Genomic DNA, 25,376 nt, shown 5'->3' with positions numbered 1-25,376 from the left:
AGGGCAGAATTATGGCTCTATGGTTATTTATGATGTTATAGAAACAAGCTGTATGTATTTAGTGGAGTTGTTTTTTTGGTGTGTTTTTTCTCCCCACTAGACAACTGTAAGAAGCTCGGCCTGGTGTTTGACAATGTGGTGGGCATTGTGGAAGTGATCAACTCCCAGGACATTCAAATCCAGGTAAGCAGAGCCTTTCCAACCATGCTGTAAGCTATGGCCTTGCACGACCATCCACTCCGCCTATAAGAAGGAGCCTTGCGGCCAGGCGGGTGGCTCACGCCTGTAATCCCAGCAATTTGGGAGGCCAAGGTGGGCGATCACAAGGTCAGGAGAGCGAGACCATCCTGGTTAACATGGTGAAACCCCGTCTCTACTAAAAATACAAAAACAAAATTAGTGGGGCGTGGTGGCGGGCACCTGTAGTCCCAGCTACTTGGAAGGCTGAGGCGTGAGAATGGCGTGAACCTGGGACGCGGAGCTTGCAGTGAGCTGAGATCGCGCCACTGCGCTCCAGCCTGGGCGGCAGAGCAAGACTCCCCAGTGGCCACCTAAAATACTCTTATTCCTGTTCCCTCTGGACACAGCTCTATCATCACCCACTTGATAGACCCCTCTCTTACTTCTCAGTGTTAGTTCTGTCTTTTCAATCTCTTCTAACAGATCCCATTTTGTGTTTCCATTACTGGCATACCATCTCAATTTCAAGGACAGCTAACTGGCCAGCATGGTGGCTCACGCCTGTAATCCCAACACTTTGGGAGGCCAAGGCAGGTGGATCACTGAGGTCAGGAGTTTGAGAACAGCCTGGCCAACATGGTGAAACCCCATCTATATTGAAACTACAAAAATTAGCTGGGTGTGGTGGTGGGTGCCTGTAGTCCCAGCTACTTGGGAGGCTGAGGCAGGAGAATCGCTTGAACCTGGGAGGCAGAGGTTGCAGTGAACTGAGATCGCACCACTGCACTCCAGCCTGGGCAACAGAGAGAGACTCCATCTCAAAAAAAAAAAAAGAAGAGAGAGAGCTAACTATTCTTTATAGCCCCAGAAACTTGCACAGTACCTGTACATAGTAGGCGTCCAGTAAATGTTTGATGAGTATGATTTGAGTGAATCAACTAATGCATAAATAAAAATACTGTGAGACTCTCCTAGTATGATTAGCACCATTCCAAAGAGAACTTTTTTCTCAGGAAAAATTGGTCCTGGATCACGAGGAGGAAGTTTTTCTAAAGAATCAGTGAGATCATCAGAAAAACAACCTGGGAAGTAGAGTTGGAGTTGAATTTGCAAAACAGAAGAAAATCTGTGAATTTAAATCTTTAATCATTTTGATTTAGCCAAATGGAATTTTATAGTATGCCAAAATCTAAAGGACTTCTTGGTTTTGGCCAATTATAACTTCTATCTTTTTTTTTTTTTTTTTTTGAGACAGGGTCTTGCTTGAGCCCAGACTGGAGTACAGTGTGGTGATCACAGCTTACTGCAGCCTCAAACTCCTGGGCTCCATTGATTCTCCCACTTCAGCCTCCTGAGTAGCCAGGACTACAGGAGTGTGCCACTATCCCTAGCTAATCTTTTGTAGAGACAGGGCATAGCTCTGCTGCCCAGGCTAGTCTCGAACTCCTGGGCTCAAGCAATAACCTATGCAATAAGATAATGATTGAGAGAGATAAAACTGGAAAAGGAAGAGATAAAAATGTCCTTATTTCCCAACAAAATAAATGCGTTTATATAAAACCCAAGAGAGTCAAGAAACTATAAAACTGAAAAAATATTCAGCAAGATGGTAGGATATGATATGAACAGGCAAAAATCAATAGCATTTCTTTCTACCACAAATAAGTTTTAGAAAATGCAATAGAGGTTGAGCGCGGTGGCTCATACCTGTAATCCCAGCACTTTGGGAGGCCAAGGTTGGTGGATCATGAGGTCAGGAGATTGAGACCATCTTGGCTAACACGGTGAAACCCCATTTCTACTAAAAATACAAAAAAATAGCTCGGCATGGTGGCGGGCGCCTGTAGTCTCAGCTACTCAGGAGGCTGAAGCTGGAGAATCGCTTGAACCCAGGAGGCGGAGGTTGTGGTGAGCCAAGATCGCACCACTGCACTCCAGCCTGGCAATAGAGCTAGACTCTGTCTCAAAAAAAAAAAAAAAAAGAAAAGAAAAGAAAAGAAAAGAAAGAAAGAAAGAAAAGAAAATGTAACGGAAAATAAGGTTGAAATAGCTATTTTGTTGCTAGGTGCAACAAAACTGTAGGTACCTAGCAAAAAAAAAGTAAACAGAAATGGGAGATAGTTACAAAGAATGCAAGAGTGGTGTTGTAAGTCAGTGAACAGGAACACAACACTATCAGTGGTCTCAGTTATTTAATGTGAGTTTAATGAAATTCAGCTCAAAATCTCAACAAAGTTTTAAATGAAAAAATGGTCTTAAAATTCATTTGGAAAACAAATGGACAAGAATAGCTAAAACTGTGAAAGATGAATAAGGTGAAGGGAATTGCATGCCTGATATTGACTCATTGTAAAGTGCTATATTGTTAGTGGTATACAAAAATAGATAAATGAAACAGACTAGTGAGCCCTGAAATCGATAGATGCATAGATGGAAATTTGTATTTTAGGGCAATTGATTATCCGTGTGGGAAAAAAATACACTGAATTCTACCTCATATCCTACATAAAAGTAAAATGCTAATTGTGAAAAACAAATACTTTTAAACTTTGATAATAACATGTAGAAGAAAAATTTTATGCCTCAGAGTAGGAAATAAATTAATTAGGGTCAAAAAGCACAAACCATAAAGAAAGGACTGGTCATTTTAACTACATCAAAATTTAAATTATATGTTTAGCAGAAGACATAACGTGAAGCTGAAAGACAAGCCATGGACTGAAGAAAGATATTTGCAATGCAGATAAAAAGGATTTGTATCTAGAATTTATAAAGAACTTAAATCAATAAGAAAAAGGCTGCTGGGTACAGTGGCTCATGCCTTAAACCCAGCACTTTGGGAGGCTGAGGTGGGCGGATCACCTGCGTTTGGGAGTTCGAGACCAGCTTGACCAACATGGAGAAGTCCTGTCTCTACTGAAAATGCAAAATTAGCTGGGCATGGTAGTGCATGCCTATAATCCCAGATACTCAGGAGGCTGAAGCAGGAGAATCGCTTGAACCCAGGAGACAGAGGTTGCGGTGAGCCAAGAATTGTGCCATTGCATTCCAGCCTGGGCAACAAGAGTGAAACAAGAAAGAAAGAGAGAAGGGGGCAAGGGAAGGGAAAGAGGAAGGGAGGGAGGGAGGGAGGGAGCCAAGAATCATGCCATTGCATTCCAGCCTGGGCAACAAGAGCGAAACAAGAAAGAAAGAGAGAAGAGGGGCAGGAGAAGGGAGGGAGAGAGGGAGGGAGGGAGGGAAAGAGGGAGGGAAGGAAGGAAGGAAGGAAGGAAGGAAGGAAGGAAGGAAGGAAGGAAGGAAGGAAGGAAGGAAGGAAGGAAAGAAAGGAAGGAAGGAAGGAAGGGGCGAACAATCTAATAGAAAAATGGGCACAGAATATTAAGGCAATTCAGACAAAAAAGAAAGCGGTTGATAAATGTATGAAAATACTTATAACCTACCTAACTAGTAGAAGTATAGATACCAATTAATACCACATTTAGTGATGTCTTCTCACACTCATCCATTTTGCATTCAGGCTGTCCTTACTTTGCATGGTGCTAGGTTAACTGAATCTTATAAATTTGAGGACTGCCTACATACTAAAGTCTGATGCTATAGGATTGCTAAGGAGGTGAAACAATGAGAACCCTGATACATCAATGTTGGGGGAGTAAATCTGTGACATTCACTGCAATGCAAATTGGCAGCATCTAAGAAAGTCACATTCAAAGTCTGTGACTGAGTAATTTCACTCTCAGTGTATACACTAAAGAAGCCCCAGTACATGTGCCAAGGAGACACATGTGAAAATGTTTATTGCAATATTATTCATAATGGCAATAAAAACAATTTAAATGTCCACCAGTTGGTAAGTTAATAGACCCTCCCAATAGGATACCAGTTGGTAGTTTAACTAGTATAGCAGCTAAAATGAACCGGCCAGGCACAGTGGCTCACACCGGTAATCCCAGCACTTTGGGAGGCTGAAGCGGGTGGATCACCTGAGGTCAGGCGCTCGAGACTAGCCTGGCCAACATGGTGAAACCCCGTCTCTACTAACAATACAAAAATGAACTGGGCATGGTGGCGGTCACCTGTAATCCCAGCTACTCTGGAGGCTGAGGCAGGAGAATCAGTTGAACCCAGCAGGTGGAGGTTGCAGTGAGCCGAAATTGCGCCATTGCATCCCAGCCTGGGCGACAAAAGCAAGACTCCATCTAAAAAGAAAAAACTGAGGCCGGGCGCGGTGGCCCAAGCCTGTAATCCCAGCACTTTGGGAGGCCGAGACGGGCGGATCACGAGGTCAGGAGATTGAGACCATCCTGTAACCCGGTGAAACCCCGTCTCTACTAAAAAAATACAAAAAACTAGCCAGGCGAGGTGGCGGGTGCCTGTAGTCCCAGCTACTCGGGAGGCTGAGGCAGGAGAATGGCGTGAACCCGGGAGGTGGAGCTTGCAGTGAGCTGAGATCCGGCCACTGCACTCCAGCCTGGGCGACAGAGCGAGACTCCGTCTCAAAAAAAAAAAAAAAAAAAAAAAAAAAAATGAACTACAGTTACATGTATAAAAATAGGTAAATCTCAAAAACAACATTGATCAATAAAGGCAAATTATAGAATTGCAGGCTATGTATAATGTATCCATTTATTAAAAAATTTAAAACATGCAAAACTCATATTAAATATGCTTATGAGAGCTCCAGATGGCCGTCCCAGGCAACTCACATGATGGACAGACCTGGTGAATGACAAACACAAAATTCAGAACAGGAGTTACATCTAGGGAGGGAAGGAAGAAGGTGAATGAGGTGTTGGATGGTACAGACTGGAGGCTTCAACTATATTGCCAGATTTTAATCCAAAAAAAAAAAAAAGCTAATAAGCCAAAATATAATAGTCTATAAAGCTATTTGGTGGTTGGACATATATGTACTTATGTATGTGTTATATAATTTCTATATGTTTCTATGTTTGAAATATATCATAATTTTTAAGGATACAGACATGCGTTATAAAAATACCCTCTGAAAGGATAAACCATGGGGGACTGGAAACTTGGCCATGTGGCTCAGAGACAAGAGAAAGACATTTTACTGAATGATTTTTGAACTTTTGAATGTTCAAACCAAGTGAATATCACGACCGATTTAAAACACTTAATACATTGTTTTAAAAGGGTTTGGTCACAATGGAACCAGAAGGTAGATGAACAGTTACCTGGGGGTGGGGATGGGGATTGACTATAAATGGGCATTAGGGATATTTGGGGGCTAATAGAAATGTTCTCAAACTGGATTGTAGTGATGATTGCACAGCTCTGTAAATTTATTAAATATCATTGGATTGTACACTTAAAGTGGGTGAATTTGGTCAGATGTGGTGGCTCACACCTGTAATCCCTCCTTTGGGAGACCGAGGTGGGTGGATCACCTGAGCTCAGGAGTTCGAGACCAGCCTAGCTGACACTGTGAAACCCAGTCTCTAATAAAAATACAAAAATCAGCTGGGCGTGGTGGCACACAACTGTAATCCCAGCTACTCGGGAGGCTGAGGCAGGAGAATCACTTGAACCCAGGAAGTGGAGGTTGCAGTGAGCTGAGATCATGCCACTGCACTCCAGCCTGGGTGACAGAGCAAGACTTCATCTCAAAAAAATAAAAAATAATTAAATTAAATTAAATGGGTGAATTTTATGTTTGCAGATTTCACTTCAATAATACTAAAATATTGAAAAGGGTAGGGAAGGGGAATGGATGAAAGTTCATATGATTTGGCCCAGCATTCCTATTTTTGGCAAACTATCCTAAGATGATAGTACAAATTATGGGGGAGAGAAAAGACTAAGATAATCAATGGAAATTTGTAAAATTGTATGGAGAAAGAAATTCATGAAAAACAATATTAATGCAGAAACATGTATTAAATGCACGTCACCCATCGCTCAGCAGAGGAGCTATTCTTTGGCCCGGCTCTCCTGATAAGAAACAATCTCTGCTCTCAATGTTTTCACAGGTCACCAGGGAAGAAAGACATGTTTACTACATACCCAAATGCAGTACTGCCCAAAATGCTGTGGAAATTAAATTCTGACATACCAGAAGCATTCTTAAAATTCCAGTACACATAGAGCATCCCCAGTCAAAAAATCCAAAATCTGGCCAGGCCCAGTGGCTCATACCTGTAATCCCAGCCCTTTGGGAGTCCAGGGCAAGCAGGTCAGGAGTTTGAGACCAGCCTGGCCAACATTGTGAAACCCCATCTCTATTAAAAATACAAAAAATCAGCCGGGCATGGTGGTGCACACCTGTAATCCCAGATCCTTGGGAGGCTGAGGCAGAAGAATCGCTTGAACCCCAGAGGTGGAGGTTGCAGTGAGCCGAGATGGCGCCATTGCACTCTAGCCTGAGTGACAGAGTGAAATTCTGTCTCAAAAAAATAAAAATAAACACAAAATTTAGAAAGGACATCTAGAAATCACCAAAACATGACTGCAGACACATTCTTGAAATACAGATATAGGTGCCGTGTTATTATTTGTGATAGAGCCCTATGTGTACCTGTCCTTGAACTACCCCTGCCTATTTTATTTTTCCACTGGGGCTCAATTCCAACTTAGTGTTCAGTTTCTATGAAGAGAGAGGAGGAACCAGAGAAGTAGAGTGACCTGGCCAGACTCCCCACAAGGAATTCTTTACATCACTTGCACCATCAACAGGAGTTGCTCCCGGTTTGCCATCCAGCCTTTTCTCCACTGTGAAAGAAGAGATGTCTTTATCGCTTTAATTACCATGACAAGAAGGAAAATTAAAGAGTTGTAATACGGTCTTTGGGGGAACAGTCTGCCCTTATGGAGATTTTGGGGGGATGTCTGAAAACGGATTGTTGGAAGAGAAACTTAAAACCGATCAGAACTTTTATAGCACTTCAATATTTATAAACAATACAAAGAATCGCCTCCTCTTTTGTATGATCCTATTTATCTATATAATGAGTATCCTGAGCCAAGCCCCCAGTTTTGGCTCCTGAAATGAATACATTTCAAAATACCTAGACATTCATCTCATGTAAGCCTCAAATTCAGCCACTGAGATTTTTATCCGGCAAAGGACTTATGTGGAAAGAATGGTAGTGTTTCTTATTTAAGTTCAGGAAAAAATCTACTCAGTTTTTACTCAAGAATAGTTTTACTTGTAAGTGACAACTTTAGAACTTGTTTTAATCCTAGTTTCGTAGAGATTTGTCAAAAGTAAAATTTCAAGCAAATGAATGTGAATACATCTTGTTTCCTTTATCATGAAATCAAATACATGTTTCAAATCCACTAACACGGTTGTGAGGCTTTTTCTGAACATCTAGCCGCTGTTCCCAAATTAATCCCTTAATTTTGTCTCAGGAAAGAGACCCTGAGGTTTGAGAATCCCCTTGTGTGGTCTTTTCATTCTGTCCCCGAATGCCACCTATCCTATTCTGCCTGAAGGCTTTGCCATTAACCCACCTCCCCAGCTCTGACCCAGTAAATCCTAATGTTTGGTTAAACCCAAGCTAAAGCCAAGAGATTGTATTTATTCAAGGGCATTGTGATTTCTGCTTCTTTGCTTTGGTCCCAGATATTTTTTCCTATTTCAGGTAATGGGGAGAGTGCCAACAATTTCCATTAATAAGACAGAAGGTTGCCACATATACCTCAGTGAAGATGCATTAGACTGTGAGATCGTGAGCGCCAAGTCATCTGAAATGAACATACTTATCCCTCAGGATGGTGATTATGTAAGTACCTTTCAAACGGCTGTCAAGAATTTTTCTGGAGCCTTCATTATTAACATTCTTAGAGATTGAGTAATCAACCACCAACCTGCAAGCTTTATTTGTAGCATAATTCACAGGCAGGAGAGGAATTCAGGGAGCTGTCTTCCACATCTCTTCCCGCCTATTAGCTTCTTGACTATACTCACTCCTGGATTTCCGATTCTCAAGGTAGTGTACTAATAATTCATTTAATGGACCGGTGTTTATCAAATAGCACAGCGTGCATCTGAGTTCGCATTATGTAGGACTAAATATTTTCCTTTGCTCTGGTGGAGGTAAAAGGAAAGAAGGACAAATACCTCGGAGAAAAAATGTGAGGACAGAGAAAAGAATAAGTAGGGCTATTTGTGCAGCTATGCTTCAGTGAGAGGTTAAGTGTAAGAATCGGGAAGTTTTATGAAAATGCCAGTCCCCCGATCTTCCACCTGAGGTTGGATTCAGGAGGCCTGGAGTGAGGCCCAGGAATCTGATTTTTAACAAGCATATCCATTAAGTCCATCCAATGGCCCTTCTGAGAAACACTAGTCTAAGAGACTTGGCCACTATTTATTTTCTCAGCTTTCTCTCCTCAACAAAGCACCTTCTCAAAGAAGCATACGCATATTCTCACACTTTGAAAAGGGAGTATGAATAAATAAGTGCATTTCCTGGCTCATGAAGTGTGATGGATCTGCTAGTTGCTACTTGGAAGTGGGGAGATCAATAGAGAAGGCCAAGCACGGTGACTCACCCCGTAATCCCAGCACTTCGGGAGGCTGAGTGGGGCAGATCATTTGAGGTCAGGAGTTTGAGACCAGCCTGGCCAACACGGCAAAAACCCATCTCAACTAAAAATACAAAAATTAGCCATGTGAATCCCAGCTACTTGGGAGGCTGAGGCAGGAGAATCGCTTGAACCCAAGAGGCGGAAGTTACAGTGAGCCAGGATTGCGCCATTGCACTCCAACCTGGGTAACACAGCGAGACTCAGTCTCCAAAAAAAACCAAAAAACAAAAAACAAACAAACCAAAAACACAAAATTCCCTCTAAGTCTGCCAGTGCAGGGAGCCAGTGAACCAGAGAAGGACGGGAGAAAATGTAACTTAGCAGGCAAACATCTGGAAGAGGCGCTCCCTCAGCCTGAGGGGTCAGTCGCCAGGGCCTACGCAGCAATCGACACACAGGCTGATCTCCTTCGGCAGACAGCGCGACTGTTGACACATTCTCCCTTCCACACCTGGCAGTAACTTCTTCAGCTCTGCTCAGCCACGTGTCATACATTACAGGCCAGAATTCATCATTTCAGTTTAAAAAACAAAACTCGGCAAGCCTCAGGCCATGCTTCACTAGTAAGTGTGTATGGACAGTCTAACCCTGAGATAGAGAAGACTCCTCTCTTGGGTTCTCCACCTAAAAAAATTCCTGGAGAGCTGATGCCAACAGCTTCAGAGTAGCAGAGCCAAAAATTGGAGGGAGCCCTGGGCTTTATAGTCGTTTAAGCAGAAGGCTCAGCTGCATGGGACTGGATCTGCTAAGAAAAGCAGTGGGGTTTGGATGAACACTGCAGACTAATGAAGCTGGAATCTGTGGGCATGGGACCCAGGCATCTGTAATTGTTAAAGCCTCCCAGGCAGTTCCAGTGGGGAGCCAGCATTAAGATCCACCGGCCTAAAGGATGAGTGTAAGTCAAAACCTGAGCATTCATGCTAAAAACCAAGGTCTTGGCCGGGCATGGTGGCTCACGCCTGTAATCCCAGCACTTTGGGAGGCTGAGGCGGGCAGATCACAAGCTCAGGAGATCAAGACCATCCTGGCTAACACAGTGAAACCCCGGCTCTACTAAAAATGCGAAAAATTAGCTGGATGTGGTGGTGGGCACCTGTAGTCCCAGCTCCTCGAGAGGCTGAGGCAGGAGAGTCACTTGAATCTGGGAGGCGGAGGTTGCAGTGAGCCGAGATCATGCCGCTGCACTCCAGCCTGGGCGACAGAGCAAGACTCCATCTCAAAAAAAAAAAAAAAAAAAAAAAACCAAGATCTTGCCTCTTACAGGTCAAGTACCTTGTGGTCCTCTTCATGTGTTCTTGGTTGGAGCTGGTAGGGAACAACACAGAGGACCTGCCATGGGCATTGTGGTGTAGGAATGAATGGAGGGGATGTTTCGTCTTGAAAGAAGTTGGTCTCCAGAGAAGACCCGTTAGCATATTACTAACCCCTCACTGCCAGGAACAGATTTGGGGCAGCTGTAGTGCAATTACTATCAAAGAGGTGGCTTCATCTGGCACATTCTCTGCTTGGCCTGGTTCTTGAGAACAAACACCAAGCCTCGTCTACCCATCTAGAAGAGCCCCAGAAGGAATATTGGCTACACAAACACACACACGTTATTCAGATTGTGGGTTCTTTACTTCAAGATTTTTCCATTGCAGATTTTACTCAAGAAGAATACATCACTCATTATAGCAAGGGCTTTGCCTTTATTTTATTTATTTGTTTGTTTGTTTGTTTTTTCGAGACAGGGTCTTGCCCTGTTGCCCAGACTGGAGTGCAGTGGTGCGATCATGGCTCACTGCAGCCTTGACCCCCCTGGGCTCAATCGATCTTCCTGCCTCAGCCTCTCAAGTAGCTGGGACTACAGGCATGTGCCACCACACCCTGCTAATTTTTGTATGTTTTGTAGAAACAGTATCCCTGAGGACAGGCAGAGACAAAGGAGAGGGTGGGATTACCATCCCCACTCCTGGGAATCCTCTGCAACTTGCCAAAAGAGATGCCAAATCAGAGTGGCTCGTCAGCAGCATTACACTGTGTAAGGCTTGTCCTTATACAGTGGGGTCTCGCTATGTGGCCCAGGCTGGTCCTGTACTTCTGGGCTCAGATGATCTGCTGGCATCAGCCTCGCAAAGTGCTGGGATTACAGGTGTCAGCCACCATGCCTGGCCCAGGCCTTTCCTTTTGAATGAATGAATGACTTCATCCCAAAGAAACAGTTGGATCCTACATCTAGAAAGATAAGTACCCATGTGTGTTCCGTGAAAACACCACGGCTTGCGAGCATGGGCATCACTTATCAGACACATGAGGTTTCAACAAGCACTGCATGGACTGGAAGTCCGAAGAGGCCCAGAAGCCAGGTCCAAGGCCTCCTTGCCTTGGAGAGGTTTTTTATCTTCTTCTGAAAGTCTTCGGTCCTTCTTCCTTGCCTTGGAGGAGGTCTTCTATCCTCTTCTGAAATGACTGGAGAATCACTAAGAATCACTGTCTGGGAAAGGAGTGTGTTGACTCAGACTACTTTTATTTTTACTATTCTCTATTATTCTTTGTGTGTATGTGTTTGTATGTGTATTTTCCAATGGGAAAAGTAGAGTGCCTTGGTGAAGGGTAACAAACGTGTATATAACCCTAAGCTCATTTTTACAATTTATCAAAGAGTAGAGAGCTACCTCTGGGATAAAACCTTTCCACTCCATGTGATTGGAACCAGCAGCATTGGCATCACCTGGGAGCTTGTTGGAAATGCAGTTTCTCATTCCATTCCCCAGACCTACTGAATTAGAATCTGCATTTTCATAAGATCCTGAATCAGAATCTGCATTTTTTTTTTTTTTTTTCCGAGACAGAGTTTTGCTCTCGTTGCCCAGGCTGGAGTGCTGTGGCGTGATCTCGGCTCACTGCAACCTCTGCTTCCTGAGTTCAAGCGATTCTCCTGCCTCAGCCTCCCGAGTAGCTGGGATTATAGGCATGCACCACCACGCCTGGCTAATTTTGTATTTTTAGTAGAGACAGGGTTTCTCCATGTTGGTCAGGCTGGTCTTGAACTCCCAACCTCAGGTGATCCGCCCACCTCGGCCTCCCAAAGTGCTGGGATTACAGGCATGAGTCACCAAGCCCAGCCAGGGAGAATCTGCATTTTAATAAGATCCTGGGTCAGAATCTGCATTTTAGTATTATTATTATTATTATTTATTTTTATTTATTTATTTGGAGACGGAGTTTTCACTCTTGTTGCCCAGACTGGAGTCCAGTGGCATGATCTCGGCTCACTGCAACCTCTGCCTCTCGGGTTCAAGCGATTCTCCTGCCTCAGCCTCCCGAGTGGCTGGGACTATAGGCGCATGCCACCACTCCTGGCTAATTTTTTGTATTTTTTTAGTAGAGATAGGGTTTCACCATGTTGGCCAGGCTGGTCTTGAATTTCTGACCTCAGGTGATCCACCCGCCTTGGCCTCCCAGAGTTATGAGATTACAGGCATGAGCCACTGTGCCCAGCCAGAATCTGCATTTTCATAAGATCCCAGTTGATTCATGTGCATGTTGAAGTTTAGTGGAGAGTAGTGGGTAAAATAGAGCCCAGATTTGAATTCTGGCTGTGCTGTTACTGGCCACATCTTTTAGGGCCAGTTGCTTAATCTTTCAGGCCTCTGTTTCCTGCAGATGGCATCCCCAAGAACTCCTAGCTCATAGGGTTATTATAGGAGATCTGCCGAGTTCATCTTTGTCCAGTGCTTAGAAGGATGCCTGGTTCGCTCTAAATGATGCTTTTAGCTTTAATGATGATACTGACTTGAAGTCACAGAACTGACACGTGACATATGCAAGTCTCCACGTGACAAAGACCTCCCCGTGACGCAGCTTGCAATTCGATCGAATTTCTTTGCCTATCATGTGGCAAAAATCAGCCTCCCCATCTGTTTGCAAAAGGAAGCCTTCGTTTAAATAACTTCATTGTAGTTTAAATAACTTTGTTCTTCTTGCCTATTTCCAGAGAGAATTTCCCGTTCCTGAACAGTTCAAGACAGCATGGGATGGATCCAAGTTAATCACTGAACCTGCAGAAATTATGGCCTAACTTCCCGAGAGACCGAACTCCCTCACCTGAATCCCCCCCTATCAAACAAACAAAAAAGCAGCAGTAAAGAGCTAGAAGTTGCAGTAGCACCTACTGCTTTAGCTTTGGCCTCCAACAATTCTGTGCTGTAGACACAGCACTGTTTCTGGCACGCCTCGTGGGCATTTTGAAATATTTAACGTTTCCTCATGATTTGCCTTTGTGTGTGATTTTAGTTCCACATGATGACTTGTGAACATTATGGATTTAAAGGGAAAAAAAAAAGAATTCTGTTCCCCTCATATCATGAACACAGTAACTGATAGATAAAAAGACTGCATGATTCACTTTTACACTTATATTTCATTGCTAGTTAAAAAATAAAACCTTTGAGAATCTAAGATGTACATTTTTACCTTTTAGGCAATTTCAATATAATGTAGAAGTAGTAGTATGCCCTGAAAAATGTACACGTTTTTTCTTATTGTTACCACATGTTCACCTTTATCAGCGTGGATACTGTCAGCATGAGTACATATTTCAACCCACACTTTTAAAAGACCTAAGAGTTTATATTAAGGACCAAATTCAGTTTCTTGGTCCTTAGAAGACCTATATTCTCTGTAGTTACTGAAAACTGAAAGTAAATTCTAGTTATTCATCTTACATATTTTTCCACCATGTCATTTGAAAACTTACTTTTCTTCTGCATAAGAGATTCTTATGCCAAAACATTAATCAGAAGAAGTCATTTTTTTGCTACGTAATACCTCGCAACTTTGCTTTAAAATCAAGCTCAGTTATTATTTTCCAAGTTTGAACATGTTAAATATCAGATGCCTTGTAAATTATGTCTTTAATGTTTTATTATAGACTAATTTCCTCTTTTCCATCTGCCAGACTTGCTAACTAGCCTCAAAAATGAACATGAAAAAGCCATACATGTATTATTTCTCCGAAAACCTAAGGCATTATCTGTTGGTTTGGCTTGCTGCTCCTATTTTGTAGTCTTGATAGTAGAAGCTTCTTTAGCATAAGAGTAGCTATTATATTCCTTTTTATCTTTTCAGTACATAGTGCTGAAAAATCTGCAATTTCTTGGATCACATTTAATGAATTACAGTATAATGCTTGGCGGGCCCAGTACAAGCATATATAGCGTGCCTATTACAGCCTTTGGAATACATTGTTTTCATTTTTTAAATATCTTCTATATCCATATAGTATTCGAATTATTAATGCTCATGTACCAAGGTTTTGCTATGAAAGTTTTGTCTGTATGAATAATGTGGCTTTAGTAAATCATTTTTCAACTGTAAACTTATTCTGAAATAAAGTAAAATTCTAATTGTTTAAATACTGTGATGAATTCTGGATGTTAAAATGATTTTTTTCCTACTTTGATTTGCCCCTTGCTCATGTGTCATACTTAGAAAAGACAGCTGAGTCCTTCTGTTTGAATTAGAGAATTTATCCAGCATGCCATCAGCTTCCCTGATGAATGAGGTCTGCTTTGAGATAGATATCAGATAAAGCCGTTTGCAATTGGATTGACTGTCAGAAAATTCTAGAATTCAGTTTTGTAAATCAAGTCCTCTTCACTGAGAAAATCCTCCTCATAGATCTTTGTTAATGTAAACATCCCAGGACATAAGTGATTTTAATAAATGCCATATATACCTTATAAACATATAATCATAAATAACATAATAAATGTATAAGTAAACTCCTAAAAGAAAAAAAAACTGAGAAGACCCTAAAATGGGTATATTATATATCCATAATATAGTGATAATTTTGTATTGCGATATAAATGCACCCGTAATTCTTAAAATCTGTCAACTTGCCTCGTACTTGACATCAGTCTTTCAGTATGCCTCACCATATGTATTGAAAATCTGGACTTGAGGCTCAACAATTATTTTACCAGCCCTGTATTCCTTAAGCCAGGGGTCCCCAACCCCCGAGCTGTGGACTGGTACTGGTCCGTGGCCTGTTAGGAACTGGGTGGCAAAGCAGAAGGTGAAGGGCTGGCGAGCCAGAATTGCCACCTGAGCTCCGCCTCCTGTCAGATCAGCTGCAGCGTGAGATTCTCATAGGAGTGTGAACCCTGGTGTGAATTGTGCACGTGAGGGATCTAGGTTCCGTGGTCCTTATGAGCACCTAAGGCCTGATGATCTGAGGTGGAACAGTTTCATCTTGAAATTACGCTCCACCCCACCCCGCCCTGTCTGTGGAAAGGTGGTCTTCCACAAAACCGGTCCCTGGTACAAAAAGGTTGGGGACCACTGCCTTAAACCATCTACTTAAGTAACATAACAGTAGGTTGAATTTGTTGAAAAACCTTTGGCAATGTATAAGCAATTAACAAAAACAATGCTGCATCGCCAGTGTCTCTTGTTTCTTGCACCTTTTGAATTCCTGTGTTACCAATGTTGTGACCTAATAAATATTGTCAAAGCATTAAGAAATCTGTACTTAGCAGAATTGCTGTCACATCCATTCCCAAAAAGTCAGAAGGAAAATCAGTGTCAGGGCCGGGCATGGTGTCTCATGCCTGTAATCCCAGCACTTTGGGAGACTGAGGTGGGCAGATCACTTGAGGTCAGGAATTCAAGACCACCAGCATAGCTAACATGGTGAAACCCCATCTCTACTAAAAAAAAAAAAATAACAAAAATTAGCCAGGTGTGGTGGCACATGCCTGTAATCCCAGCTGCTTGGGAGTCTGAGGCAGGAGAATAGCTTTAACCAGGAGGTGGAGGTTGCAGTGAGCCAAGATTGTGCCACTGCACTCCAGCCTGGGTGACAGAGCAAGACTCTGCCTCAAAAAAAAAAAAAAAAAAAAAAAAAAATCAGTGTCAGAAAATTAAATGCCAAGGGTCTCCTGTATCTTGTTACTTTGTAGCATTACAGGATAAAAGTGACAATTCAAAAGAGGCCTCTGTTGTCTTGAAAATTCATTTTTGATAGTACTCTCCCCTTAGATAACCTATTACTGATAGTCAGCCTCTCACAGCAAGCCATCTTGAAGTACAGCTTCGATTCTAACCACTCCTCCCTACATATAGAACTGGCAAGAAATACATATAGTTTGATTCACTTATTCTCTCCTTCATTGACAATGTCTGCTGCAACTTCTTAGATGCTAGATGGGTTTATCTAGGGGATCCCTTCATTTTAAAAATGAGAAAGCTGAGACCGTGGGCTAGAACACAACGCACACCTTTGTATAACTACTGTAGTTTGGCTTCTAGTCTCAACATACGCCTCAGTCTCAGAGGTCATCAATCCAGTGGCTTCATCTCATCCTTCATAGGTGGAGATTCTCGACACTGCCTTCATCTTATTAAACTCCCTTTGATGTTGTGATTCGTGATGTGTTTCTCTGGCTCCCTTCCCTCCTACCTTTTTTGTTTCCCTCTCAAATGCTCAAATACCTATTTCAATACCTCTATGTAGATGACTCCCAAATCCACATTTCCAACCCAAATCCACCTCCCCGGAGCCTTCACTCCCAAGTGTCCACAGAGTATTTCTACCTGCCCGCCCCAATGTTATGCAACATGGCTACAATTAATGCACATCTCCCACACATACCTAACTATTCCTTATCTGCCTTTCCAGTTTCAGTCAATGGCTCCCTCACATCTATCATAGATTTAAAACCAGCCATTTGCTGTAATAAAAAATATGAAACAGGCCAGGCACGGTGACTCACGCCTATAATCCCAGCACTTTGGGAGGCCGAGGTGGGCAGATCACGAGTTCACGAGTTTGAGACCAGCCTGTACAACATGGTGAACCCCATCTCTACTAAAAATGCAAAAATTAGCCAGGTGTGGTAGCACACACCTGTAATCCCAGCTACTGGGGAGGCTCAGGCAGGAGAATTGCTTGAACCCAGGAGGCAGAGTTTGCAATGAGGGCCCAGATCATGCCACTGCACTCCAGCCTGGGTGACCAAGTAAGACTCTATCTCAAAAAAAAAAAAAAAAAAAAAAAAGGCCGAGGCGGGTGGATCACTTGAGGTCAGGAGTTCGAGACCAGCCTGGTCAATGTGGTGAAACCCCATCTCTACTAAAAATACAAAAATTAACCAGACATGGTGGTTGCGCAACTGTAATCCCAGCCACTTGGGAGGCTGAGGCAGGAGAATTGCTTGAACCTAGGAGGCAGAGGTTGTAGTGAGCTGAGATTATGCCATTGCACTCCAGCCTGGGCGACAAACAAAAACAAAAAATACATGAAAGAGAATCAGATTTGGGAGAAACAATGGTTTAGTCTCGAACTTGTTCAATGCACATTGTCTCTGTGACATTTACTTGGAGATAGAGAGTAAGCAGTTGGATCTGTGAACCCCCAAATACTGAGACAGGTCTCAGTTAATTTAGAAAGTTGATTTTGCCAAAGTTGATGACATGCACCCATGACACAGCCTTAGGAGGTCCTGCCAACATGTGCCCAAGGCAGTCAGACAGTAGTTTGGTGTTATACATTTTAGGGAGACATGAGACATCAGTCAACATATGTAAGATGAACATTGGTTTGGTTTGGAAAAGCAAGGAGGGGGCTTCCAGGTCATAGGTAGATAAGAGACAAATGGTTACATTCTTTTGAGTTTTTGATTGGCATCTCCAAAGGAGGCAATCAGATATGCATTTATCTCAGTGAGCAGAGGGGTGACTTTGAATAGAGTGGGAGGCAATTTTGCCCTAAGCAGTTCCTAGCTTTGACTTTTCCCTTTAGCTTAGTGATTTGGGGGGGCCCAAGATATTTTCCTCTCACATTTCCCCCATTGTCTTTTTAAAAATCTTTTGGATAAAGTATTTTAGAAGAAAATGAGTCTCTAGTCTCTGGTTTCATCTGATTTCTCATGGCTAGGATGCTTTATTCCTAGATAGGTAGTTCTTGAGTTATTAGGAAAGCTCATTCTTGAAGACTGTGGAGTCTCATGTCCTATGAATAGAAAATAGGGGGAGGAAGAAAGAAAACAACAAACAGAGCAATCCTGGAAAATCGATATAGGCCACATTACTCTGAAGTCCATACATCAGTAAGCAGGTATGAAAGTGGCTTATGTATGTAAATAGGCTGCTGTTATTTTTTTCTGAGATTTAAGTTGTCTAACTTTAGTTTGCAGGGCTTTACGAAAGCACAGCTTACTTTTCAGTGGCTCCAAATTAGAAAAATTGGGGGAAAAAAAGAAAACAATTGAAAACATTATTTTGAAGACTTGTAGCCAAGAAAAATTAGAATTCTGTCCAAAATACAGAAAGTAATAAAAATTGAAAAACATTAGGCAAGACTAGAATCTAACAAAAGTATAGTATAGTTTTTAAAACATAATTTTTCTCTCTCCCTTTTCTCATTTTTACTAAAGACAAACCATGGTAGGACTGTTTTGCTTTATTATACTTGGCCTAATTATTTATATACAGTGCAGCAAGAATAATTATTTTTTACATAGACTTTTAAATTGACCTTAATGGAATGTTGTTCTATAGAAGGAATCTCAGATAAGACTTTTTTAAAGCCAAGCACAGCCATGGATTTGTACCATCAAATACTGATAAGTTGGGTGAATTCCTCTCCTCCTGAGGGTCCAAGATAAACTTGGGGCTCCTGGGCCTGTCAGAAATGGCATTCTTTACTTAGCACAGGTCAGGAACCTTGTACAGGGACTGTGTAGACAAAGGAATGAGGCCAGTTTTTCAAGGGGCTGTTATTGCCTCCATAAGTCAAGTCAAGTTTGATTCCTTAAAGGAAAGCACACCATTCCAGACAAAGCCTTGGTAAAATAACCAGTTTCTTCAATTGTGTCCTATTACAAATGAAAACAGATTCTTACTACACTTATGCAAATAACTGTGTTGTCATAAGTTAAGAATACTCACAAATAGTTGCTAAATTCTGTAGAAATCAGGTAGAGAGAAACAAATATGCTCCAAATTTTGTTCATGGAAGTATACTTTACTCAACTGTTGAAAGTTGTAAATAGCTTAAAGGAAAGTTTTCTCAACTCTGAAAAACAAACAAACAAAAAGGTTCAGCAATGTTTTAAGTAAAAAGTTCAAAAGATTACTTCAAACTTCTATTAGTTTATCTATGCAGTTAATTCCTGTTCTGCTTGATATTTATGAACATTTCAGCTCTCCATGAGTCCTGAAAGTTTTTCTTCTATTCTGATATTACAGTCTCCAAAGTTATCAGAAACCTGCATTCAAAAACAGTAGTTAGAGTCTTATAGCTGATTATAAAACCACCTTCTAAAGAGGACCAAAACAAAACAATTTTCTGTGGATGACAAAAAGTGTTAGGGCAGCCACAGTCAAAGTCACAATTTACAATGTAATTTGTTACCTCTGTGGCACACAATAATTTAACTTAACAATTATAATTATTACTGATAACATACATTAAGTCATATCAGAATCTTAGGAGTTTCCCATTATTTTGGAACACATACCAATAATATAGTTATACAAATACAGCCTAAAGAAAACCAAACACTATTTTATATTTGATAATGCTTCCTGTATAATTTTTATACCAAATAAGCCAAATATGTCATTTATTGGACTTTAGGGAACCTATTAATAATATCTTAAAGGATTAATTAGGTCAGTAAAAGACATAATTTATAATTTGATTTTGGAAGTTTGTCAAATACCAAATGTTTAAAACATTTTATATAGGTTGGGCACAGTGGCTCTTCCCTGTAATCCCAGCATTTTGGGAGGCTGAGGAGGGCAGATCACAAGGTCAGGAGATTGAGACCATTCTGGCTAACATGATAAAACCCCGTTTCTACTAAAAATACAAAAAATTAGCCGGATATGGTGGCACATGCCTGTAGTCCCAGGTACTTGGGAGGCTGAGGCAGGAGAATCGCTTCAACCCAGGAGGTGGAGGTTGCAGTGAGCCAAGATCATGCCACTGCACTCCAGCCTAGGCAACAGAGCAAGATTCCATCTCAAAAAAAAAAAAAAATTGATATTACAAAATAGGATCACAGGTCATTGTAAAATAAGTCATTCATTTAATCAAAGTGATAACTCAAGGACTTCAAAACAAGGCAAAAACTTTCATTCTTTGACACAGGAGACTTAATTTTCCAAACAATAAGCCCTCATAAATACAGCATGAAACCAATTAAGTTTGTTGCCCAAAATTTTATAAACAATCTATAAAAGTTTCATCTTGATCATAACATATAACTTCCATAAACCTTTATACACTTTATGATCCTTATTAAGGAATAAGTTAATGCCAAGAAAACGTTGTTAATCTGACACAGGGGCCCATATGTTGGTCTTACATCAGTGTGCCTTTCACATTAATTATTAATCTATAGAGAAACTGAACTTATTTTATCTCTCAAAATTGGCCCTTACAATCTCTTTATGACCACCTCTTCCACAATATGCCCTGGGCCTTGAGGAGTTGAATAGCTTTAATTTCTGGCCCTGTGTCTCAAGAATACAGTTTATTTTGATCAGCATTGTCCACTGGGCCTAAAGACAAGGCTTTAATTACTGTTAGTGTTTAAGATTTAGCAGGACTTGCTGTTCTTTTTAGACCCAGGAGTCAAAGCCCTGTAACTCAATGTCACAAAGACTTTAAAAGAACATACAAGAGATACAAGGAGGTAACAACCTTCATTACCTTAATTTTTTAAAAAAGTTTGAATCTTGAACCCAGGAGGTGGAGGTTGCAGTGAGCTGAGATCATGCCACTGCACTCCAGCCTAGGCAACAGAGCAAGATTCCATCTCAAAAAAAATTTTTTTTTGATATTACAAAATAGGATCACAGGTCATTGTAAAATAAGTCATTCATTTAATCAGAGTGATAACTCTTTGTTTTTCCTAAGCAAACCAAACTTAATAATAGTGGCATAGGAATTATTTCAATAAAACATAAAATCTGTTAGGCCAGCTACCAAAAGACAAAAGAAAAGACCTTCTACAGTGCACAGAATATAATGTTGGAAGAAAATGTTTCCTTTAGATCTTTAAGAAAACATTGTTACCATCAGGCCACAACAAACAGAACAGAACCCAATGGGGAAAAAAAAAAACTTACATGAGCTGAAAATGAGTTGAAGGCGAGTATTACTATTTCACAGCTTTTAAAAGTGAAGAGAACACCCAAACTGGTGACATGCAATAAAAGTTGAACCTTGGGTTAAAATTTTAAAAATTAAAATCTCTTATAATTTATTGCATAAATCAACCCCCTAAGAAAATTTCATTGTTCTAACCAATTATTTCGTGTAGAAGTGATTTTTTTTTTAACATCAAACCCAATCCCTAAAATGACCATTATAGTTTCCCTTAATCATAGACAACTTGATTATATAAAAGTTTTTGGTGTTTTTGTTTTCCTTTTTTTTTTTTTTTTTGAGACAGAGTCTCACTCTTGTCTCCCAGGCTAGCGTGCAATGGCACAATCTCAGCTCACTGCAACCTCTGCCTCCTGGATTCAAGTGATTCTCCTGCCTCAGTCTCCCAAGTAGGTGAGATTACAGGCACCTGCTACCACATCTGGCTAATTTGTATATTTTCAGTAGAGATGGTTGCCATGTTGGCCAGGCCGGTCTCAAATTCCTGACCTCAGGTGATCCGCCCACCTTGGCCTCCTACAGTGCTGGGATTACAGGCGGGAGCCACTGTGCTGGGCCTAAATACATCTTCTTACTGTGACTTTCACAGACCATTCATGACATGCTTGGACTTTCTGGTTTGTCATGAACATATCTCTTTCTTAAACAACCAGTCATTTTACTCTAGGGCTAAATTTACCATACAAAATTCTTTCTCATATGAAATTATTTCTCTTTAAATTTTCTTACAAAAAAAAAAATTCTTTATTTTCATAACTTTTGTTATATCTCTTTTATTTCCTGACCAAAAAAAAATTCTTTATTTTCATAACTTTTGTTATATCTCTTTTATTGCCTGGTTCTTTTTACCTTGTTTTATTCATGACCTTTAAATAAGCTTTGAATTAGATAAAAATTGTTCACCTTTTTTAAAAGAAACACTTTTGTTAAGAAAGAATGTTTTCCAGCCAGGCACAGTGGCTCATGCCTGTAATCCCAGCACTTTGAGAGGCCAAGGCAGGCGGATCACAAGGTCAAGAGATCAAGACCATCCTAGACAACATGGTGAAATCCCATCTCTACTAAAATTACAAAAATTAGCTGGGCATGGTGGTGCATGCCTGTAGTCCCAGTTACTCAGGAGACTGAAGCAGGAGAATCACTTTAACCCAGGAAGCAGAGGTTGTAGTGTGCTGAAATCACGCCACTGCACTCCAGCCTGATGACAGAGCGAGACTCCATCTCAAAAACAAAAACAAAAAAGAATGTTTTCTTACAAATATATTTGTATTGAAAAATAACCAAATAATGAAATATCTGTTATTTAATTTAATATAACTTTAAATTCCAAATTATGATGAGTTTTTCTGCAAGTATGTATCCTATTACATTTACCTAATTATTTTATTTTAATCATTTACCTAGATTATTTATAAAAATTGTGATTTCATTATTTAAAGTTATAGAACCACCATAGCTTTGCAAAATTATAACTGAGACAGTGAAAAAGATTTGTCCTAACTGGCTCCATCTTGCTTCTAACCTCCAAGCTGTCCTTGTTTATTCCTGAGTGTAGGCTGCACTAAGTTTGGGAGGAACTTAGTTTATAGTTTGGCTTTGAAACAAAGATGGTAACAGTCCTTTCTCAAAACCATACTTACTGCCTGTGGACTAAACTGCCTAAAGTCACAAGATTAGAAGTTATGGTAGTCTGACTAAATTCAAGATGTTGCTATTTTTATTAAACCAGTATCAATATCTTATTTATTAAAGATTATACAAGCAAAGATCATTCTGTCTTCGGCTGGGTTTATAGTTTTGTATATATGCCAAATTTTGACACCTTATAGTATTTGGCAGGGGTAAGTATGAAATTTGCTTGATTAATAATGCAAACAAAAATGTATGCTGGCAATTCTTAAGACATTTCTAATATTACTTTACCAATAATTTCAAAGCTAGCTTATTTATTAAAGATTTTATTTAAGTTATGTAAACTTGAAAAAGCATTTGACTAGTCTTTTATTTTTTTGTGACAAAGTATTTGATTCAAGTGCTTTTATTTTCTTAAGCCAATTAACTAGAGCTCTTTTATACATTTTCAGTAGTGAAATATTGTGTACACAACACATAAATACATAGATGTATTAGGCATGCCGATAGAAGTACATCTTATAGATTTATAAAAACCTTTTTTATCCTATCTTAGACTTTCAGATTCTTGATAACCTGTTTCACAACTCTAGGCAGTTGTCAGCTAAATAGCCTTAAATTTTCATATTAAAGGAAACAACTCAGGTGCAAATCAAATGGCAAAATTTACATCATAAGGTACAGAGACAAAAGTCTGGTGATGCTAGAGGGAGATTAAAAATCAAATCATTTATTTGATCAAATCAAACATAAAGTTGCAGAAATCTATCATAGGATTGTATAAGGAGACCAATTTTATTTAGGTAGGAACTACATATCTTTTAAGTGGATCTCTGAGCTCTGGGCAGAGCCTACACTGAATCCTGGGTCTACAAAAAGGAAGAATTATTGAGGTTAGACCATGTGATGCTTTTATAGTGCACTTAAAAAAAAATTTTTTTTTTAAGCAAAGACATTTCTGAGTGTCTAAACCACACTCTTCCTTAAAACCCAAGAGTACTCTGTTGCAATACTATTTTAGCCAAAACAACAACAACAACAACAACAAAAAAAAAACAGGTAACACAATACAAAAGTAAGCAGTTTAAGAACTGAGACAAACTTGGCCAGGCGTGGTGGCTCACACCTGTAATCCCAGCACTTTGGGAGGCTGAGGTGGTCAGATCACGAGGTCAGGAGATCAAGACCATCTTGACCAACATGGTGAAACCTCGTCTCTACTAAAATACAAAAAATTAGCTGGGCGTGGTGGCATGCACCAGTATTCCCAGCTACTCAGGAGGTTGAGGCAGGGGAATTGCTTGAACCCGGGAGGCAGAGGTTACAGTGAGCCAAGATCACACCACTGCACTCCAACATGGCAACAGAGCAAGACTCCGTCTCAATAAAAAACACACAAAAAAACTGAGATGAACTTACCAGTTTACATTACAATATATTACATATATTACATCATTACATTATGAAAATAGGGAAAAACAGGTTTCTCCCGCAAAGGGAGTCTGGTGGCGCCTTCTCCATTTTCTTTAAGGAACCTGAGGCTGTTATAAACTATTTTAGGTCCTCCATGCAGCAGACGTTGCAAGAGAAAGGAGAGACAGCAGAAGAAAATGAAGAAACCAGAATTCAGCCAATTGAGAAGAAAAAACTTTTGCTCAAAAAAATGGCAAGGTCGTAGGAGAAAAACGAAAACAAAAACATGAAGGCCTTTTAAATACAAACACACACATAGGCCCACACACACATACACATTGTGAATGTTAGTTTTTAATTAAGCTGACTTTTAACCATTGAGTTCCTTTAAAAAATATATTTTTAAATCTCATTACCATATTTCAGCTAGGACAAATTGCTGCTATTTCAGAAGTACAGCCACTGCTCTTTTAGTTTGGCCTGGCTAGCAAAAAAAAAAAAAAAGTGGCCTTGTTATGTAAATAAAGCTCCTTATTAGTCAAAATCAAAAATCTTTCCTCTTTTTTTTTTCCTTCTGCTGGCCATTTTTCTCCCCCAACCACACCATGTTTTTTTTGTGAGTGTGGTGGGGTGGTGGAATTTAGCCACTTCAGAGGCCTTGTTCCCCAAAATTTGGAACTTCCTTCAGATTTGATCAAGTCGGATAGAGTTGATCAAACCCAATCTGGAAAAGACCAAAACAAACAAACATAGAAACAAACAACAAAAAAAACAGGTAAGCAAAACAAATGATCGCACAACTTACATCATTACTGAGCACTCTAATGGTAAGGAGAAATTAAGACCAGCTGATTGTTAATTTTAAATTTAACTGAGACAAAGCCCAATGCAGTTACTTACCTAGGGATGGGTCTCAGGCTGTAGACTGCTCTCTACCACCCTAGAAGCAGGAAAAAACCTCATCTTCCCTGTTGGAAGCAAGCTCAAACTCCATAAAGTAGTTAACTGCCTTCCATCATCAAGAAAGCAGGAAAAACTTGCCTTCTTTGTGTTGGAAACAAGTAAAACTCCAAAAAATAAAATAAAATAAAAAAGAGTGGTATGGGCCAGGTGCAGTGACTCACACCTGTAATCCCAGCACTTTGGGAGGCCAAAGTGGGTGGATCACCTGAAGTCAACAGTTCGAGACCAGCCTGGCCAACATGGTGAAACCCTGTCTCTACTAAAAATACAAAAATCAGGGTGTGGTGGCACGCACTTGTAATCCCAGCTACTTGGGAGGCTGAGGCAAGAGAATTGCTTGAACCCAGGAGGCGGAGGTTGCAGTGAGCTGAGATCACACCACTGGAATCCAGCCTGGGCAACAGAGCAAGACTCGGTATCAAAAACAAAAAGGGGGGGAATTGTACAGCAAAATAAACTTTAGATC

At 40.5% G+C, this 25,376-nt stretch overlaps 1 protein-coding gene across 3 annotated transcripts in view; it reads left to right on the top strand.

The window, feature by feature from the left end:
* LOC105482489 (cyclase associated actin cytoskeleton regulatory protein 2) overlaps positions 1-14,132 on the top strand; it is a 166,499-nt gene extending 152,367 nt beyond the window's left edge. For all 3 annotated transcript variants that reach the window (XM_071097585.1, XM_071097584.1, XM_011742624.3), the window contains 3 exons: positions 101-183; positions 7,791-7,931; positions 12,713-14,132. In XM_071097585.1, the coding sequence (XP_070953686.1) occupies positions 101-183; positions 7,791-7,931; positions 12,713-12,796 (308 nt within the window). In that variant the 3' untranslated portion in view covers positions 12,797-14,132. The remainder of the gene's footprint in view (positions 1-100; positions 184-7,790; positions 7,932-12,712) is intronic.
* Positions 14,133-25,376: the final 11,244 nt, after the last annotated feature.

Source organism: Macaca nemestrina, chromosome 5 (genome assembly GCF_043159975.1).
Source record: "Macaca nemestrina isolate mMacNem1 chromosome 5, mMacNem.hap1, whole genome shotgun sequence".
Lineage (NCBI taxonomy): Eukaryota > Metazoa > Chordata > Mammalia > Primates > Cercopithecidae > Macaca > Macaca nemestrina.
This window is presented reverse-complemented; position numbering and strand designations above follow the sequence as displayed.